The 22,061-nt window shown below is 40.7% G+C and overlaps 1 protein-coding gene across 7 annotated transcripts in view; it reads left to right on the forward strand.

Moving 5' to 3' along the window:
* The first annotated feature begins 2,752 nt into the window (after positions 1-2,752).
* TBC1D1 (TBC1 domain family member 1) overlaps positions 2,753-22,061 on the forward strand; it is a 98,551-nt gene continuing 79,242 nt past the window's right edge. For 3 of the 7 annotated variants that reach the window (XM_031504561.2, XM_077782797.1, XM_077782802.1), the window contains exons 1-2: positions 3,700-3,871; positions 9,479-10,001. In XM_031504561.2, the coding sequence (XP_031360421.2) occupies positions 9,585-10,001 (417 nt within the window). In that variant the 5' untranslated portion in view covers positions 3,700-3,871; positions 9,479-9,584. The other 4 variants (XM_077782798.1, XM_077782801.1, XM_077782799.1 and 1 more) reach the window with 4 other exon arrangements.

Here is a 22,061-nt window from a genome sequence, read left to right on the forward strand (position 1 = left end):
CACCCACCTAAATGAACTCTAATATAGATGATTGCATAGAAAGAGCAGCTTCCAAACAAAAAGGACAAATTTAAAATACAATAAACACTGGTAAGTCATTTTCAAAAATATGTATGGGAATGAAAGAGAGGATTAATCATGACATCTGAAATGCTCAAAAATACAGAGACAGCAGCAGGCAGGATCTGTAACAGTAGCTCAACTCCTTGACTACTCATCAGTGATAATGGAAAGCCTCTTTTCTACAAAGATAATCAGTAATTAATGTCACTGGTATGTAGTCCTACAGCATATGCAGTAGGTAAATGTGCTATAATAACAGTGATGCTAATTTTGTTTATGAATTGAGGTTATATATAAATAGCATCTGGAGATACAATGTCATTGGATAAGAATGTAGTACTTCATCCAGAGCTCCCTAAGTCAAAGCACTGCAAAACAGTAACATCCCTTAATAACATGACAGAAGTCACAAAAAAAGACTGTTTTGTATAATAATAGAAAATCATCATTATAGGTGACATAGAGGGAAAAGCACAGAAGCTTATAAGGCAACTGAAACTCAATATAGGTGCCTGCATTCAAATTCACAATCCAAAAACATTACTGCTCAGCTGCTGCCCAGCTGTGGAGCAACTTGAACTCTGAAAGCATCTTGGGTGGAAACTTCCTGTTTGCCTTGTGGTACTTCAAAGTGTACAGCACCAAGTTCTGCCCTCACTCATGGCCTGGCACATTCAGCCTAAATTTATATTGATCTACAGTCCTACCCCAACTGGGACCAAGTGAGTAGATACTTCTGGTCCTTATTTACAAAAGAAGCTTCATTACCCACATGTTCTCACAGAGTTCTTCATACAAGCCTGTATATTCAGGTTCTGTACAAAAGGCAGTGGTGAGGTTTTCCTTGCATTTTTTTTTTTTTTTTAAGAATGTGATTGGGCAAAGAGAAAATGGTTAAACTGCTGCTATTTCTACATCATGTATGCATAATGTGGAAAGTACAGTTTGATTTTCCTCCTCAGTCTGAGGAAGTTAATGCAATGGTATATGCTTTAGTTAATAGGTTACTGTAAAGAAAAGTCTAACCTGTGAAGGAAAAAAGAACAGAGATCTACTCTTTCAGAAAATAGAAAATTATTAGAAAGTCTGGTGCCCATAGCTTTCACATCAATACTGGGATCCCAGTCCCTGGAAAACATAAAAGTGCTTAATTTTTAGGAACTGGAACATAAAACCCTCATTGTGGTTCTTTTTTATTGCCCCTATGTAAGTCGCAGTTTCATCAGGAAGCAGAGAATGAGTGCTGTCCAAAGTAGCCTGAAAGGTGATGATTAGGTAACATTCATTGCAGGCAGGCTGAACATTCTGAGGCTGATTTCCTTCCCAGTATCAAAGATGAGAAAGAAGAAAGTATTTCTAATTGTGATGCTCTAGTATTGCCTTCTGTTGTTGTTCAAGGATTTTCCAGAAAGCAAGAAATAGTCTTGTAGGGTCCTTCTCTGTTTCATAACATTTTTTTGAAAGGCAACAGTGAAGCAGTAAATAAAGTCTTCCTAAGATCATTGGCTGATAATTTGGGAATGCATGAGCCTCCGCGGCCATGCTGGAGCTGTCTGGATGGGAACTGCAGTTCACCTTCTGCTAAAGCATGGCAACCAGAGGCATATAATGCTCAGACAGGCTCAAAATGAGCAAAAAGGCATTGACTCAGGTACTGATATTGGGTAATAACTGGAGTAAGAGCATTGTCCTTAGCTGTGATGTTTTAAAAACTAAGACAGGCACTGATCGCAAGGAAATGGCATTCCTCTTTCCAAGGACTGTAAAGATGTCACTGAAAAGCAAGGGGCACTCGTACCAATTCCCATGTCTGAAGTGGAAGCAGCTAACCATGACCTGGGCACAGACTGGGAACAAGCTCTTCGGATGAACTTACATATCTGAATTCACATATCAGCAAAGTGGTAATTTACTGTACCAGGAAGTACACCTTGATGCCAAAGGTCATGAAGACACAATGGACTTTGTATCTACATGTGTATTTACACTTTACAAGTAGGGGATGTGCTTGGGTACCAAAATCGGACTTGTTTTTCATAATCGGGGGCAATATTGTGCTTGCATTTAACTGCTTGACTTAATGTGCGCAGGATTAAAAGTAAGAAAATCAGTGGTCTTACTGCCAAGAAATAGCAGTTGAAATTGAAAATTAATTGAGTGCATTAGTGGTTTGCACAACGGGGATGTAGGATGCCTTAATCTTCTCCACTTGCAGAGAAGTATAATTAAGTCTCCGGATCCATTGGCAACTGAAGACCAACTGATACCTACTCTTACAATGATTTTATGCATATGCAAGTGTGGTTTCTTTGAGGAAGCCGTCGAGGTAACTCAGGTAAACTCCCAAAAGGCTGCCCTGCGTCCAGGGTTGGGCCCACAGCCGAGCGGGGACTCCAGAGCTCGCCAGCCGGGTTCGCTCCAGCGTTGTGAGAAAGCTTCGCTCGCCGCTTCAGCTGACCCCGCCATCCGCCCAGGCTCACTACCGCAAGGCGACAACGACACGTTTTCCGCGGAGAGCAGAGGCTGTGCTAGACACACAGGGCAGCGTCGCCGAAATGCTCTTCGAGAGGAACTTCACGGGCGAGGAGAGGAGGCTTCAGCCGCCCGCCGTCTCTGCCGGGCGCCCGTGCCATCCGCTCCCCCCGCGGGGCTGGGACCCTCCGGCTGTTGCTATATTCGCCCTCGCTGGCGAGCGGCCCAGCCGGGCGTGCGGCGCGGCTCCCTCCTCGTCCCGTCCGCCGGCAGGTAGGGGCGGGCGGGGCGGCGGGCAGAGCGGGAGGCGGCGGGCAGGGGCGGGCGGGCAGCACAAGGAGGCGGCGGGCAGGGGCGGGCGGGCAGCACAAGGAGGCGGCGGGCAGAGCGGGAGGCGGCGGGCAGCACAAGGAGGCGGCGGGCAGGGGCGGGCGGGCAGCACAAGGAGGCGGCGGGCGGGGGCGGGCGGGCAGCACAAGGAGGCGGCGGGCGGGGGCAGGCGGGCAGCACAAGGAGGCGGCGGGCGGGGGCAGGCGGGCATCCCCTGGCCCAGCCCGGCCCGGCCCGGCGCCCGTTACCGGCCCCGCCCGCCTCCCCGCGCGGGAGGTGCCCGCGGCCGCTGCCCGCCCAGGACACTTCCCTGCGGCGAGCACATCCTGCGGCGGTAAGCGGCGCCCGGCACCCCCAGCCCCAGGCCTGTCGGGGGGCGGCGGTGGCACCCGCCGTGCCCCACTGTGGGAGCGGCGCCGGCGGGGCCGAGCAGCGTTTCGGGAGGGTGGGGGAAGGAGGAAGAGCAGCTCTCGGCGCAGAGGAAGTGAAGAGGTGTGGGGAGAAGAGCGGCACCCGCCGCGGGCGGCCCGTGGCCGCACCCGCGCTGCGAGGGGCAGCGGGCTCCGGCGCCGGCGGGCGGGGCCGGGCCGCGCGCTGCCGGCGGTCCCGCGCCGCTCCTCACGGCGCTCCCGCCGAAGGCGCGGCTCCGGCCGCGGGACCGGGGACGGGGGCGCCGGTGCCGCTGTTCTGGCAGAGTTGGCTCCTTGTCAGAATAACCGAAAGACCTGCTTGCATTTTAATCTGTCGGCGACCCGAAGTGCCTCAAGTCCTTTTTCTCGCTTCTCTGCCGTTTCCTCGCCCATCTATGCAAAATAGGTGGGTGCAACTCCTCCCAGACCCCGCTCGGAGCAGCCGAGCGCTCTTCCCCGGGGAGAAGGGATCTTTCCTGCCGCGGCACGGCCGAATTGTAACTTTCCGTGTGCCCACGGCGGCGCAGTGTTCCTATGGCCCTTTAAATTCGCCAAGTCAACAAGGGAATGAGCTCTTGAAACTGCGTTCACGAGAGGTATGAAACGAATGTGGTTATTTATAGCGCAGTTTGAAAAGATTGAGGCCTTTGTGTGCTGTGTTTTATTTGGGAGAGAGGCTAGCATAGCAGATCTGCTGCAGGAACCTTTAATAGTGCAGATGGGGGGATTTGTGTCTGCGTTAAGCCCAGAGATTGAATGGAACGTTGTAGGTCAAAATTAATAAATTACGCATTTTCTGAATAGCGAGTACCTCTGGGCTGATGCATATGACTATACTTTTAACACTTGTAAGTGCTGAAATAGAAATTTGTCACGGGTTATATAGGAACGCTGAAAATCATAGGTGATACGCAAAAGTAGCAATGTTTGCAGGTGAGATAAATGACAGGATGGAAGGAAACACATTCAGTGATATGTGGATGACTTGACACTTTTCTCACTTTAATTTGGTTAACTGCAAAGTTGAATGCAGGCATTTTGGCTGTGGATATGCAATTCAATAAAAATGAATGGTATTCATAATATAATTTACCTAGCAAGCTTTCTTTTACAAAGTTGTTTTTTTGTTTTTTTTTTTGTTTTTTTTTTTTAGTGCATTATATTCGTAGAACAGCTCAATATTTTGTTCAGGTCTGTATGAGGCTGAGCCAGAAGACTTCAATCATCAGCATACTGATTTCCATGGACTTGATTAAGGAAGTAGCAACAGGTGTTAAGGGCAGGAGCTGTCAGCTATTTTCTTCATTTAATAGTTGATTATAAATATGTATATTTGTAATCAAGAACATACTACCATTTTGTTTCAATTTTTTATTAATAGCGTATTTATAAAACTTGAGGTGTGATGTAAATGCTGGCTGTACTGGTAAATATTTTAGGTGTGTTTATTACTGGAATCAGTATATGTTTATGTTATTCAGCACCCAGTCTGGAGTTGCTAACAGCATTTAAGCATTAAGTCTTTTAAAGTCAGCATTTAATGAAAAAATAATGGAAATTTAAACTAATTTCTGAGGCAAATTGGTTTCTGGACTTGTGCATGCTTTTGGCCACAGCAAACCATAGCTTCAGAGGCAAACAGCAGATAATTAGCTATAAGATAAAAAGAATATCCTTGCAACAAGAGGGGTGTGTTGTGCTTCCAAGTGTCTATTTGAATTTAATAAAAACAATTTTTGAACACTGTTCTCAGCAGTGACCATGTCATGACATACTTAATATATATTCTCATTTGTGTTTTTCTATATATCCTGCCAGGTGGATATAGAAATCTGTCAGCTTGAGCAAAGACAATGTAAATTTCAGTTAGGGATCAGAAAGAGAGGGAGACAAGTGGTATTTAGTTCTGGCTAGTGTTCCAGAATTCTGGTTGCAGGCCAGGGTTCCTCATAATCCTTAAGTAGTATGATATTTCTGCTAAAATAATCAGTGGTGAAGTGCAGTCAGTACCAGTGCCTCTGGTTCCATTTGTCAACAGGGTTCAGTGCTAATGCCATGCAGAGAAGAGCTGAACAAATTTGTGCTATTTGAGACCAGCTGTTTTTCATAAGAGCTTGCTTTATGGTTGCTTTTTTTGCTTAGTTTCTTGAAGGGGAGGAAAACTGACTTGCAGACACTTACATAAACTAAAGGTGTTGTCATGTCCCGAGCCTGATGTGGAGTAACTGCACAGAGATGTCTCTCAGAACTGCAAAGGTCGAGGAAGATGGCATCTTGCTGTTCAACTCCCAGGTCAAACCCCTCATTTATTCATTGCTGTGTGAAAGCCCCGACTGCTTCTTTGTGTGACGCATCTTCCAAGCTCGTGAGCTCTGCTGTGAGTCCCAGCACTCCAACTGCTACCAAAGCAGGAAAGGAACTGGAGGAGAGTGAAGGGTAGCTTAAGTCTACAGTTACCAATGTGCTGAACAATAGTTTAAAACTTTTGGCTGCATGTCTCTATTGAATTTAGTCTGGTTGAGAAGAAAGGACAAAACAAGGATAACACTTCACCACTGTCAAAGTTTCTGGCTTTTGTTTTTTTTTGGGGAGTGGGGTGTTTTTTTGGTTTAGAACATTCTCTCTCCTCTCATTATCTTTTTTCTGTGTCAGTTGGAGTCTATCCCAGAGCCTGGTGTTCCTCCAGGTGCACAAACCTGATTTTCAGTGCCTCATCTTCCCAGGTTACTAACACAATAACCTCACAAGATTCACCTTCCTAAAAGCTTACCTGACCCCATCTAACCTACTGGTACCTGGAGCCAATCCCTTGCCCTTGTGATATAGTCTTTGCTCTCTTGAGAGAGCGTGCATTTTGTGTAATGTACTGCATGACACAATGCTGCTTAGACATGTACCTTCACATGGGGTCCAGAATGGCAGAAATAATAATTTGTGTAGCTCTCCCTTTCATGCTGTCTTACCATCACCCTGACTTCTGAAGGGATCCATTTTAACTTGGTGGCATAACACAGTGAGAATGTAACTTGATTTTAGAGAGCAAGAGACGAATTTATATATATATTTAAATTAGGTTAGGGTTTTAAAAACCACAATATTAGATTTTGCTAGAACAGGACCATCAGGGTAGTGTTGCATGCTTTCTAAGCCTGCTCCCCACTTGTGAGAAGTGGCTGCATTGATCAGAGCAAAAGAGAAGCTGAGGAGAAAGGGCACACATATGTTCTCATGCGTATCTTCCACATTAATGAGTCAGTCTGGTGTTCCCTAGTACAGAAGTCAGGGATAGATATATTAATGTGGTTTGTGTAAATATCTTATGCGTTACAATTCAACTGGCTGTTTTTATGCTGATGGAGCAAATACAGCTGAATCAAAGCAGGCTAAACAGTAAGAACAGTAAGATTCATATTCTCTATAAACTGTATCTTAGTAGCAAAGCTGTCAGCTGAGGAGTGCCACTCAAGCTGTTCTCAGTTTTGAGTGCAAGGGTAACCAACACCCTTCAAAAGATGCTGGTGGAGAGGAGAGAGAGGAACTGTCCCAGTTATGTCTGTGAGCACTGGGAGAACAACTGGTGACACCCAGTGTACTAAGCAAGCCCAGAGTAATGAAGCTGAATGGCGCTTAGAGCTGCCAAAGGAACATCAAAGTTGAGGTAGAAGGAAACTAGTGGACAGCTGTATTTTTGTATCTTTTCTATTTCCTCTTAGATTAGAGGTGAAATAAACATTTAATGAGCATGAGTTAATCAGACACTTGGGAGAAAGAGGAAACTTGTTTGAGCCTTCTGTACTAATGTGTATGGTAAACTCCCATGGCACCTGCAGAGCCAAATTTCAGAGGGATGAACTGAAAGGTGGCAACCAGAGATGGGTAAAGGTACTAAAATTCTAAGCAGTGGGGTCAGGGCAGACATAGATGGGCTGAGAGCATGGCTACTCTTTGGCTGTAATGTGTGCTTGAATTTATGGCTGGGAATAGGCCTGTTGAGAAGAACAAAACTATTTTTAGGTCTAAATTAAGCATATACATAAATACTCCATAGTCTTGAAGTAAAACCTAGTCCTTGGTGGAAACTTGAAGGAAATTAACACCAGTCGCTTGAAATTGGCATAATTTCTGGTGGGATTTGTTTACAGTAAGTGACAGGAGGGGAAAACAAAGAAAGAATGGCTGGGAAAGGGAAATGGAACATGCAGAGCAGTAACATAACGAATGATATGGGTTAGATAAGGAGACTTTACGATGCTGCTAAATTTGTGCTCTGAGAAACTGCACTTTTAGCCTCTCCTAAACATTAAGGGAAAATCCTAACATTTTAACTTCTATTTAACTGGTTTAATTTAGTAGTGTTTTTCTTTGGAAATAACAAATGCAGACGTTGGAGTATTTATACTGTTGATTTTGCAAGGTGTTTATTTTTTTAAAAAAATGATGCCAAAAGAATGCCAAGAAGCATCACATTTATATTAAATACATTCCAGCAGTAGAATGTTTGTTCAAGTATTACAGAGTAGCAACTTTGGGTTTTTTATATACTGTTCAGTCCTTAGAGTTAGTGAATTCATTGAATAGTATCTTGAAAACTTGCACTCTTGCTAAATTTGCTATTCATGGAACTTGCAGTGCTGCCACTGTGTTCATTTGTCAAATGATGAAAATTTTAAAGAAGTAAATGTGCTTAAAGATGATTTATGAAGTTCTCTTGTTTTTACAGTTTGCCAGTTACTGCAGAAACATTGTTTCCCATTGGGACATTTACAGATTGGTTGCATTTTAAACAGCTCAAAATTAATTTAAATCCTGAAATTTTTGGGGCTTTTTTAACCCTGAAATTTCCTTTCATTTTCAACAAGGTGAAAGACTGTTAGAAACTCATTCTGAAAATATTATTACAAGAGTAAAAGAAGGATGAAGTTCAATGGAAACTCATGAGAAAAATAGTGCTGGTTTTGATCATATTGATAGATGAACAAAGACAAGAAATACTGTTATTACAGTAAAGAGATGGCACTTATTCAAAACTTGTCCAAATGTAATTAAAATGTTACTTAAGGATATCTTGGTACTATTTATGTTGTTTTTAATAGGTTTTATCATGGGAAACTCTCATAGGACTGATGGTAAACTAGTGTCCTGGTATTTAAACACAGGCAATTATAGGCCTGTCAGCCTGGCATCAGTCTCACACAATGTAATGTAACAGCTGAAACTACGGGCAATTAAAGAGGAGTTAAAACAGGATAGTATAACAAATGCCAATCTAAGTGTTTTCATGGACTCCATTTTGTGAAATTGAATTCATAAAGAAATGCAATTATTGGATTTCATTACTAAAAGTACTAATACATAACAGTAGTGGTAGCAGATGCTGGGTATAACAGGGTTACAAAAGGGTTGTGAGTAACTTGGTATATTCCATTTGGTATTTTAAGAAATACAAATGATACAATGTCAGTCTGGTTAACATTTAACTATTTCTGTCTGGCTGACCAGTGTTAAAATGCAACCATGAATTGCAATCATCATCTGGTTCTTCCCAGAATGCTGTAAGGATTGTTGCTTGTGGCTGCTACCTGACAGGATTTTCAGCGATCACTCTGCTGCTAGCATTTTTATATGACAATAATTTCTAGGGTGTTATTTATTGAAAAAATCTGTTTGGTTACAACCAATAATTACTGTCAAACTATACCTAAGGAAACAACTCTATGTTAGTAGCCAGATTAAAAGTCATCCACCTATGGACAAGAAAGTTGTCAAGCTAACTTTTTTTTCTTCCTCAGATGTAAAGGTGCCTTAGCAGGCAGTGACTTCAACTGTCATGAAGGTCAGAATAGCTCAGCTGAGTTCTTCCTGTGATAACAGGATTGAAATAGGCCCATATGATCTACATGTGCCTACCCATGAAACAGACAAGAGCTAGAAAAAATGTTCATTGTAATTTAGTTACTCATTATATAGTTGAGCTATGGTCATAAAACAAATTTTAAATCAAGAGTAACTCTTTTCCAAACGATGTATTTATTACAATTATGTTTGTTGGACCTGAAGTAGTAAGACCCAGTGTAAAGAGGGGGAACTTGCTACATGGGCCATGGTAGCTCTCTTCTGATACTAAGCTATTAATTATTTGTGTTAATGAGAGTTGGTTTTTCATAGAGTTTAAGCACCTACATAACTCTTTCTTTTTCTTTCAGAGCTCTTCTGTTCCTTAATCAAAGGAGCCATCCAGCATCCAGATAATGTCATTCCACGGCGCTGAAATATCGGTTAATTAGTTCAGGTTCCCTAAAGGACTGTAAAATGGAGCCAATAACTTTCAAAGTTAAAAAGTGTCAAACACCTAGTGATTTCTCAGCAAGTTTCAGTCTCCAGCTCGTGGGTTCTCTCCCAGTGCATTCCCTAACCACTATGTCAATGCTGCCTTGGATTGTGGCCGAGATCCAGTTGCTCAGTGCAAAGTCTTCCAAAGAAGAACCCAGCGTCAGCCAAATTCGACTTTGTGTTTCACCAGCCAGTTTGCGATGTGAGCCAGACACAGGGGAAACCCAGCAGTGGGATCCTTTAATTTGTTCAAGTTTATTTGAATACAAGCCACAGCAGGTCCACAAACTGATTCACAATAGCCACGATCCAAGCTATTTTGCTTGTCTGATAAAGGATGAAGCAGCAAATCAGCAAAGTATCTGCTATGTATTTAAGGCTGATGATCAGACAAAAGTAAGTAAAAAGAACCAAAGCAAGCATCCTTGGAGTTGCTTTTGTGCTGTTTGAATCCTTTCACTATACTGTAAAACCTTAAGGTTGTACTTAAAATTAGAGATGAGATCTCATTAAAACTTACTCACTTATTTTATTTTATGTTAATCGCTTGATAAAATTTGAGATGCTCAATATGTGAAATGAAAGGTGTGTACATAGCCTACAGGATCAGGGCCCAAATTTCATCAGCTTAAAAAACACTTTAGTTTGGGATATGGGTGAAATCTTGACCCTCAAGTCAGTGAGAGCTTTTCTGTTGATGTCACTAGGGCTAGTATTTCACTCATGAGTCACTGTGAACTTTATCTAATCCTGCACTCAGACCTCTCAAATTTCTGTTTTCCTGAGTTGAGACCTATGTGACTGCAAAGCAGAGATACCTCCTTTCTCAGAAAGAGGAGAGGGTAGTGTGGAACCTCCATATGGATCGTATCTCTAACAACAGGACCCTGTGGAAACCTTTTCCTAGCTCTGTAATTCACAAAGCCAGGCAGGCAGGTTTAGAGAGTGGGGGAAAGGCACAGTCTTTGCACCTCTGTGACATGCAGGCTTGCTGCTGCATGGCGTGAGACAGGAACTGGGTATGTATGTCAGGCAGTGGGTGAGATTTGGCTTAGTCTGTATGTCCTTACCAGTTCCTAACCAGTTGTGTCTTTGCTGAAAAAGTAGAAGCATTAAAATTGTTCATCCCTTCTGTTTGAGAGTAATGTGAGACACTGACTCATGATTGAGTAAAATGAATAAGATTTAACAAAAACTTACTGTGAACTACTGAGGACAAAATGCTGACCTGTCCTTCACCTCTTGAATGTCGACTCTAGTCTCCATAATGTTGGAAAACAGTATGCTCACTTGACTCATAGGAGGTGTCCAGCTGAAGAACTCTGGAGGTATTATGTGAATATACACCACACATGGGATTTATGCCAGTCTGCCCAATAGCAGAACGTTGTACAGTTCCAAATCCGTGGTCTCAAGCTTACAGCTCAAAACATATGGAAACAGCTTTATTTAAATCCCCCAAGATAAAGCTGCAGTTCCAGTAAATTAAAAGGCAAATACATTGTAAATCATAAGCATTCAAGTGAGAAATCCTGTCAAGCTGAATCTAGAATACCAAGTTTATATATGTAAGGGCAGAAATAAGGAATAGTTATTTCAAAACTTAGCATTGGATAGCAGCTGGTGAATGCATTTTTCATTTTGCTTCTGCATTTATTTGTGTTTGTGATTTTCTAGGATTATGGTGAGAACACATCTGTACTGATCACCTCCAGTACATTTTCTTAGGCATTTTCTTTTCAAGTACTTTTTCTTCATGTTTGATCAAATTCCTGCACATGTTTGAAATTATCAAGAGCAAATTAAGTCTCTAGTTAAATTTGCAGCTGTGTCTACATGTTTTTGGAGACAACACTCACAATTTTTGTGTGTTTTAACTACTTAGTTCTAGGTTCACACAGATATCCATCCTTTCAAAAACTGCCTTCCACCTGGTCTCTTAACTTGCCTTGTGTGCAAGAGTTATTTCTCTTGACTTCTTTACAGTCTAGGTAGACATCTAATCAGCATTTGTGGACCTATGTTTCAACAAAAGGGAAATGGAAATGCCAGATGTTCTTACCATCTGAAATGAAGCCCTACCTCTTTTACTTAAATTTTGTGCAATTTCCACATTTTAAGTAAGTTCTTTGTGCTTTGTAGGGTGTTGTTACTTTGACCTGAATATGGTCATATAATGCCTTTTAGCTAATTGATGTTTGTGTATGTATCAGGAGGAGTGATCTGATGTTACCTGTTTTGCAGATGCCCAACTTGAAAGGATAGGGAGTGCACACATGCCTTTGTTACAAACTTAAGGAGCTGTTTCTTAAAAGCCAGTGAGTTGGGATGAAGAATTTAGGATTGTTAGGTCAATTTATGTTCAATTTCAGAAGGAATAAATTTTAGAAATTGGACTTTTGCAGCCTGTGCAACTCAGCAGATTCCTGTGCTGGCACTCTTTTTTGTAAGAACTTTTTTTTTTCCTAGTTGCTTCAGGTCTGTAAAAGAATCACAGTAGTCCAGATACGTTTAGTCACAGAATTTACATGTTAATAACCATTTTTAGCCAACAATCTTGGACATCCAGACTTTTGTGATAATTACTAATTACAATAATATTGTAAACTGCAAGAGCCAAAATTCTTTGTGCCTGCATGTATAAATCTGTAGCAGGGTTGTATTTGACAGGGTTCTGCAATTAAGTCAGGTCTGAGCATTTGAAATAGAAGGTACTTTGTGGCTTTGCAAATAAGTTCTGTGTATATGCTCACCTTAAGATAAGTAGAATAAAAGGGGACAGAAGTATGTCTGTGGGAGAAGTACAGTAGGAAGATTAGGATGTTAAGACAAAGGCAGTTGAGTAGAAGACTAAACAATTAAAGCCTTTAAGAAGAGGACAAGAAACTTGAAAGTCATGCAGACAAGCACAGCACTGGAGGTGGTAGAAAGTACAGAAATCCAGGAATGGTCAGGCTTTTAGCATCAGCATTGGAGATAGACTACAGTCCATTAACTGTAGTTTTACTCCTTTATAAGTAGAAATTGAGCAAGAGCATAACATCTGATTAGTGAGGGATTATTTTACTGTTTAATATGAGAGTTTTGTTAATGTTGCTGGGTCATATTTAGCTCAGCTCTAGAGTTGATGGAGGTGCATGCAATGCCATGCAATGTTTTTCCTGAATACAAAGCTCTTGGGTTCGTTGTTGCTGCATTTCCAGCATAGCCACTTTAGAGAAGAAATCCGTAGATGGGTAATTAACACTAAGTAATGTCAGGATTGTTTGAAAGGAGTTCTTTGTTATGCTTCTCTGTAGCAGTGAAAGAAAAGGTAATGCCCCATTGTGGTCTTTGTTTTCCCTCTGTAGGATCTGCTGTAATTGTTTCCATTGTACCAGCATGGCAATGTGTGGCTCACTTTCCCTGCTGGATAGCAGTAAGTAGGGAAGGATGAGATGATATTACTTGAAAAGATGCATATGAATATGGAGAGCATTTCACTCTACTTTGTGCTTAAAGGATGGGTTACTTGCCTGGAGAGAGTTTTCTTATGGATTAGAGTCTTCTTTCCAAGTAGATTTGTCAGACATGGGATCTGAGTGTTCCCTTCTTCATGTATAACTCCAGTAAGTTTCCACTAATTACAGATAGTGGAGTTTCTTATCCTTACACCCTCATTCTCAGAGGTTCTGATGTAGCCTCATGATTGAGTAATTTCTGCCTGAGGGTGGGGCTGAAGCATTAATGCACATTCTTTGTGGGTGCTCAGGAGTGGAGCTGGATTCAATTATATTGCCTGCAGGGAGCTTATGAAGGCTACTTGTAGGTCAGGTGAGTAGTAGTGGGGGAAGCTGGGGAAAACTTAAATCTCCACTAAATCTGTTGCAGCATAAGAGCACAGCCCTGCTGAACACCTTGGTGAGAGTACTTGGCTGCTGTAGGAATGCAATGGAAATGAAACCATACATGATCCACCCTCTGTGTCTCCCCAGTGGCCTCTGGTGTGACATGTGCTTATGTACTACAGAAGTGTGATGCTGTTGACATTCACTGTTGTCGAAAACTATATACTTTAAAAATTATTGGCATTTTAGTCCTACATTTGAGATGTGCTAGTTATAAACTGTTTGGAACTGCAGGTGAGGTGTGCCGTTTCCTTCCTGAACTCATTCTCTCCAGCTTTCCTTCTGTATGATGCCCTGCTTTATCACTCACTCCAAGAAATGAAAGAGATAAGTAACATGAGGCTAAGGCCATACTGTAGCAGGGTATCCCCCACCAGCAGATGCAAAGTAGCCAAACCATTATGGAGGATGAGTAATTTCTGTTCTTATTTTCAGCTTGGAAGAGTAATTCCAGATGTCATTGTGTTGATCCTTCTTTGGTGTATCAAATGATTTCTTTTACTTAGATACGTTTAATCTTACTTGATGGATGTTTGGGCAGGCAAGTGGAACACGGGTCACTAGTTCATCTGACTCATGCCCTGAGCTAGTTTAGATTTAAGGCAAGTTAAGGTTATGCTGTCCTTTATTATACTTTTATATTTATTGTAAATGAAGACTAACAGTTCTAAATGTAATGGCTTCACAGAGGTCTGAATCAAAGAGGGCATTCAGTATTTCAGCATTTTTCCATGTCCTGTGCTTTGTTCAGCAGCAGGCTCACACATTCCCAAGCCTATCTTCTGTCATCTACATAGCTATAAAGACTTTTGTTGCCTTTGCTAGGTTCAATTCCAGGTGGACTTCAGCTTTCCTGATCATGTCTGTATCTTGGGTTGGCAAATTCTTATTGAGGCCCTCTGGAAACTGGCTGGATTGGCCATGCCCTGCTGTGTTTTTCCTACAGCAGATATTTGAGTGGTTGAAGTTCCTCGTTAGGACCAGGGTGTGCTAATGTGAGGCTACTCTGAGCTGTCTGTAGAGTGCATCATCCACCTGTTCTTTATGATCATAGGGTAACATAAATTCCTGTATGGAGAGCAGAAGTTGGCAGACAGCACTGCCATTTTTTAGTTTATTTTTTTTAGTGAAGCAGATGCTCAGAATACTTGAAAGTTTCCCCTTTTTTATTCTGTGATATGAACTGGAGGTTTAGAGAATTTGCGGGAAAGCCTAGAAACTTGAGCCTGATGTTTTGCAAGAAAAATATTTCTGTGACATAACCAATGGAGAACTGGAGTATGAAGAAAGGTTAGAAGTTCAGATTTTTAAAGGGTTAAATTTTGTGCTGGTGTTTTTGTTTGTGTGGGTTAGGGTTTTTTTTGTCCCCAAGACTCTGGACACAAGTTGTCATAACAGCCTGTAATAAGTGCTTGTGTTTACCAGAGCAGTTAATGCTATGATGGCAAAACACTGGGTAGAACTTTTCACTTAATAGAAAAATAATGCCTGTGATTTAAACAGGATCACAGCTGCACAAGACATGCACAAGTCTGTGTGGTGCTTCTAAATCTTCTCTGTAGTGTCATCAATCAGGGACAGCTTTTGGCCCAGGCAGCTGCAGGAGTGTTACCATGAGAGTTGCAGCGTCTGTATGGTTGCAGCAGACTGGGACACCTGCTCAAAACCTGAGCCTGCTGATTGACTTCACCTGTGCCAAATCTGCCCCAAGGCAAAGACAGATGGAACCCATCTCCTTGTACTGAGCCACTTCTTGAAATATAGCACCTGGCCTGTTGTTGAGCTTTTTGGTTACAACTGTGATGCCTTCTGTTGTCAGAGGCCTTTGGGTTTTTTGTCCACCTATTGCTTTAACAGTTATTTTGCTTTTAAGCAACCTTCACCTACTTTCATGAGTTAAAATAGCTTATGCACTTAAGTAGATCACGCTGTCTTACCTGGAATGCAGCACTCTGTTACATGTTGTTTATGATCTGATTATGTGCTGAAGAAGCTGGTTTCAGATAATCAACACTTAGCTCTCTGTGAGGCTGCTCAGAGCTGAACTTCACATTATTCATCTATAAAAGGAATGGCAGCGGCCCAGTGAACTCCTAAGCAGTTGTTGTGAGGCTTGGCTTCATGACGGTTTATTCTTACACAACTTGTTTTTACTTTAGACTCTAAGTTATAGTCTCACTAAGTATCTAATTTTTAATACCACCATTTCGCTTTCTTAAAATAATTCAGGGAAGATAATTTTAAAGATAGAGGTGATCTTTTTCCTCTGTGTGTTACTGCCTGATGAGTCTATGGAGATTAAAACATGGTTCTTCTTTTGCAAAAAACATAAAACACTGGAACAAAATTAAGTAACTGGACTAATGTCAGTGCAAGTGATACTGTAATTTGGCTGTTTTCTGCCTCCTTACTCACCTTTGCGGTTTTTGATTGAATCTGTGTAATGGCAATCTGCTAGCATTGCTTTTTGACTTAGGACATCTCTCCGTGTCTCCCAAATACTAACTGAAGAAAATGTAAAATACAGAAGAAAAAAAAAAATGCAGGAGAATAAATGAAAAATCAAATACATATTTGTGATGTGCACATCCACAGTCCAGTTTATAAAGTAGGTCAAAGTTTAGCTGTGTAAATCCTAGCAGAATATCCTGTATAATGCAGACAACCAGCTGTGCTTTCAGTACTCTCATGATTAATCAAGCTTTACAGACTTCTTGAGCATGAGTGTGATGACACTAGTTCTATTCTGGGATCTGTTCAAACAATTCTTATATGTGAGCTCTTCTGTCAGGGAACTTTAGTGGCCAGTGACCCTGTCCTTAGCAGCATTATTCCAAGCCTTTTTGGGGTTCTTGTGAAATCTTTGAGTGACGTTGTGACATGTTGCCTCAGCTAAGTGCTCGTGGTTTTGTTTTTTTTTTAATTTATTTTTATTAAAAAAAATTGTGGGATTTCCCTAAACCTTGTGTGATTGCCACATGGAGGAAGTAATTTGTGCAATACCAGTGCTGCTGTCTGACTTACAGTCAGAGATATTGTCTGATCAAGGAAGATGAAATTAATCACAAGGTTTGTAAAAAGAGTTGCATATTCCCACTCTTAGCAGCAGCAGCAACATGAAAATTATATATTCTTTTGATTTCTTATCTTGTGTAATAGTTTCTTATCTAGTGTAATAATTAATTGTATAGTAAACTGCATCAGATGGCATTGTTCATGTATTTTTCAAATTAAATAATACTGAAAGTAGCTGTGTTTTACTTCTAATGTTACATGCACTGGATTTTAGGGTCAGAGTTCATGCCAAGGCTATTTTTTGTTCAAGGCTATTAAGGAACAAGGAACAGTTGTTCCTTCACTTTTCCTGTTGGGGATTGTAGCAGAAATGCAAAACAGGAGAACTGAGGCAAAAACATAATTAGTGGATTTCTGATAGCCTCTCATCTGATTACTAACCACTCTTTTTGTCTTACTTGTGGCCTGTGATGTCCTGCATGGTAACTGGAGCCATGAATATCTAAGCATCCTCCATATCTGTAAAAGAGTTTTTTTTAAAAGCTCCTGTTCACCCAGAGAAGAGCTTCTGTTCATATCTCCAGAGAATCTCACTCGTAACATCTTAACCAAGTTAGAGTCAGCTTTCTGTGGTCCTGCAATCCTTTGTTTGCTGATTTGCACATTACCACCTTTCCCCCTGTTCTTTATACTGTGGTATCACTCAGATATGTTTCAGAGCAATTTGAATATTCCAAAGGAAAAGTGATAAAGTTTCAATGAAATCAGCATTCGTACATGATCACGGAACAGTTTCATTTGCACCTTTGTTAAGAGTCAGGGCATTGCCATGTAGAGCAAGAGAAGGCCCAACCTTCTCTTTCCAGTTCATTCAGTCTTAAACTGCTGTGGGGTGTTAGTTCAAGTGTAATCTATGATGGTACATTGAGGAGATTTTATAGCTGTCAAAAGAGGCAATTCTGTTATTCTTTTCTCTTCTGATCCATCCCTTGACATACTTCCTTGGTGTTTTCCCTTGTGCTGGCACTGATGTTTGTCCAGCTCTGTGTTGAGCTGCTTTAGGGGCTAAGGTAAAATAAATTAATTTTATTCTGCTCCAAAACCTATTTGGTGCACCTTGCTAGATCACCAAGATATTTTTTGTCAAATTTCAAGTTGACATAAATTTGGCAACTAAAGTGAGCATAAAATATTTTGGGACAAGGCTTTCATAAGGAGGTGGGGGAAGTAGAGTGCCATACCAGGAATACTTCGAAGGGATTGGGCCATGGAGCAGGAAACTTGTTGTTCTATCTTTGTAGGTTGACATACATCTTAAAAGTAAGACTATGAGGATGGAGGTGCACAGTGACACTTGCAGGCTTCTTTGGCTTCTGTACGTAGAGCAACCTTGTTTGGAGAATGGTGCTCTTAAACACCAAGGTTGTGGATTCAATCCCCATATGGGCCATTCACTGAATAGTTGGGCCTGTGAAAGTGAAAGTGTCTGTGAAAGTGTCACTGACATTGAAATCTGTCCTGCTAGTAATGTGTGAGAGGAAATCACTGCATACTTGCCCAATGAGTCCAAAGTAGCCTTGCTCTAAGAACACATCACGGAGTGGGTGATCTTCAATCTGGAAGCTGTCTATCCATATATTACCAAAACACAAACAATATTAAAGTTCTCAGCTTCACAACTTGTAACAATAACAAAATATGTAGCAACAAAGTTATCCAGCTCACCTTACTGGGATGTAGTAAAGTCTGATTTATGCAAAGATGTTGGATGCAAGACCCAAACAAAATTAATGGTCTCCTCATTGTGTTGCAGCCTCATCAGTCCTAAAGCTTCAAACAAACATGCAGCGAGCAGACACTGTTGGGCAAATCAAAAAACCCAAACCAAATGGAAAGACTTGTGCCCATGGATAAGTTCTGAGTGAGAAATAGAAGGTGTGAAAATATAAGTTGTGTATACAGAATTAAGAGTTCAGAAAATACTGTTTGGTTTACAGCAATATTGACTATAAACTGCATGCACACTACTATATAAAGAAATACTTAATGATGAAGGAACTCAAATGTATTTTCTGAGTTACCCACTGCTGAGGCTTGCTGAAGTTCATTTAAGACTAGAAGTTTCGAAGTTTGATGCCTTATTGATCTCTGAACTCAAGTCAGAAAGTCTAATCTGGATTCACTAGATGGTTTTTATTTTTTGTTTAATTACTTAACACTCTTAAGTAATACAAAGTATGCACAATTGTGAAGTTCTTAAATTAATTTTGTGGATACTTCATGCAATGACAGTTGTATGCAATTTAAAGCCAGAAAGTGGCTTTATTAGAGGGGGGGGAAACTGCTTTGAAAATAACAATTTTTATTTAAAAAAAACCAGTCTTGCCTTAAACAATGTTAGTTTTTGTGGTGCACAGTACAATAGTATATTGAGGACAGTGTGATTTAGTTAGCAAAAGTGAGTAGATAATTTTTGTCAAATACATGAATAAACAATGGCTGTAACTAACCTACAGCTGTCATGTCGTTAGTACAGTCTCTACAGACAGACTCAAGAGTGGTTCTGGCTCATACCTGATTGATATCAGTTGTCTTTTTATCTTTCCTCAAGACTAATAAAACCAAAGCCTCCTATTTTCTGTGCTTTGCAAGTTTCATTAGGAAGCTTGGGCTTTAGCTCACTTGGAGCTACTTAAACATGGACATTCATGTTCAGGCAGTTGTATTTTCTTCTTTTCAGATTTTAAAATGGCCCTAAAAGACAAATGGAAGCCATTCACATTCAAATATGAAGATGCCAAGTCATAAATTATGATACTGAGTAAATCATCTTCCTGAAATAGCTCCTTCTGTTTCCATGCAGTTGGCTTTTCATTTAAAGTTTTGCCTTTCCTGGACTGACATTTATGCTGTGCCCCCAAGGTCATCAGATGGGGGCTCTTTGGCTGTAGTGGAGCAGAAAACCAAAGCAGAGGAGGCATATATAACTGCTGTATTTACTTTAGCAGCACAATCTCCCATCCTGTTATATGTCAAAGTGAATAATGGTAGAAAATAATTGTCATAAAATCAGTGCTTTCCCTTGCCTGGTGTAGACACAGTAGTTCTATATTTCTGGGGTTTTTACCCTCTCTGTGGACATCAAGTTATGGGAAGGGCTGTGGGAAATATTTTCCTAAAGAATGATTTGTGTGACTGGACAAATACAGGCTTAAATGGATATGTGTGTTTGCCCTAGAGGTTGATCATCGAGGATCTGATACAAGGATTGAGTGAATAATGCCAGATTATACTGGTTTGTCCTTTGTATGAAACTGCTTGGTTGATGTGGACTTCCCCTTTCTTTCCCACCCTCCCTCCACTTTTTCCAGAGTGACAGTAATTGAGATCTATTGCTAGACATAAACAGCTTCACTGATGATGATTTCTCTTGCATTGGGTTAAGTTTGGTCCTTCTGCATAACTGATTGAACACTTTTCATGTGCAAGCTTCTTGTGTCAGCCTTTAAAAGACCTCCACCAAACTACCTTCACACAGGCAGAATGTGCTTCAAAATTGTATTTTTAGTAATGATGACATGGTTTATTGTGTTGTTTCATTGCTTATATGCTATGCTTCTACTTATAATGTAAAGAACTTGCACAGGAAGAGGGAATAAAAGCAAGATTTTATGACTCATTTGAGATTTTTGGAGGCTATGTTCAGCACAAAGGTGTAAAGTAGAGCTTGCAGTGAATATCTGATGGTGTATTTGCATCTGAACTTGTGGCTGAGTCTTTGAGGCTGAAAATCAGTATGCACTTTAACTTCAGGCTAGTTCCTTTGAAGAAAACAGACACACTTGCAACAATGACCTTGAACATGCTTGTAGATACTTGCTTGGTTAGCACCTATAATACATAATATATTATTCAGCTTGGTTTTAGCCTTAGATTTTTTTCAATGACAGTTATGTTGTTCACATAGAAAAAAGTTTTAGAAAACCCTTTCTAAAGTTTTAGAAAAAAGGTTTCCAATACCTATAATTTAATTCATTTAGAAAGATTTTTAATTAAACATAAGTACTTTTAAAACCAGACCAAAAAAAAAAATCAAATACAAGAATATATTGACAACGATTAACGTGGTTGATTCAACACCACTATTACAAAAATTAGGTTTCCTTCCTTATTTAAAATTCCAAATAGAAGTAGGCCATATGTCTATGAAGCAATAATTTACTGAAGTCTTAAGAAGAGCAAAGGCCTATTCATCACTTTTAATTCTCTGCAGACTACAAAAAGCATGTTCTAATGTGCATCTTCAAGTACAGATAGTGTTGGTACCTTCGGAGGTCTCTCGCTGAAGCTGAATTCAGAGGCCTTTCTAGAAGTTGTGTTATCGTGTTAGGATTGCCTTTGTTGGACCAGCTGTCAGCAGCAATGAGGCACTTCAGTTTTCCCGATTTAAGTGCAGATTTCAAAGCGACACAGTGGGTAATGACACACTGGAACGAGGCACCGATTCCCAAATCAGGACTGGGATTTAGGAGAGAAAGCAGTTGCTTCTGCGGAGCTCTCTGCAGTATCTCTGCTGCTGTGGAGCACTGTACAGTATTTCTGACTGTATAGCCAGGCAGCTTTTCGAATTGCAGGAAGAGAACTTCATTGTTCTTGAAAGGGATTATTCCCCAGAGTGCATAACTCCTTTTGTCCCTCCAATCCCTTCACAAATTCGCAGCTTCATCAGGGTTTAAGATGAGGTGTTTAAGTGCCACTTAGTGGCTGTCCAGAGCAAATGTAGGATACTGCGATTGCTGTGAAAGATTTCACCTCTTCTGCTTTCCACCAGCAGGAGAATTGCTCGCCTTGCTGAGGAGATACTGAGGGCTAATCTGTAGCTGGTAGAAATCAGTTGAAAGATGCCGGTGGATTTTCAGTTAGAAAGTTTCAGTACTGTAATTTCCATTTTACTTTTTTCCCCAAATTGTCCTACTGAAGTTCTGTTTGGGTTCTCTTTGTAGCTTTTTTGGTTTTTTTTCATTTTTCATTGGGATGTTTTTCCAGTATTTTTGCAATGCCTCTAAAAGTATTGGAATGAGTTTGCTTTTACTATGTAACAAGTAGCAGTATGTAAAGTCTGTAGAAGAGAAATACTGCTGTTTCTGGAGTTTATTCATGTGTATTATACTTCACAAAACAAGATGTGCTTAACAGTGGTTGGTGTTTGTCATCAGCCACTGTCCTGGGGTGTTTCGGCTCCCCTCAGCAGAATATCTGATAGATGTGAAACCATTAACTCTTGGTCATGTTAGGAGCTTGCCATAGTAAGTTTTTATGTGTTCAAGGACAAAAGTTTATATCCTAGAAACTTACAGGGCTTCTGGATATTCTTTACATGTATGTTATTAACTGTGTACTGAACCAGATACATCCTTAAGACATAAAAAGATATAGTAGCAACTTCATCTGTGATTTAAGTGGGGGCAATTCTCAAACAAATAGCTTTTACATTTCTGAGTGCATGCATTGCCTGTATGCAGGCTTCCTCTTTAGTGGGAGGAGGTTTTTCAGT

The sequence above is a fragment of the Lonchura striata genome, chromosome 4 (genome assembly GCF_046129695.1).
Source record: "Lonchura striata isolate bLonStr1 chromosome 4, bLonStr1.mat, whole genome shotgun sequence".
NCBI classification, from domain to species: Eukaryota; Metazoa; Chordata; class Aves; order Passeriformes; family Estrildidae; genus Lonchura; species Lonchura striata.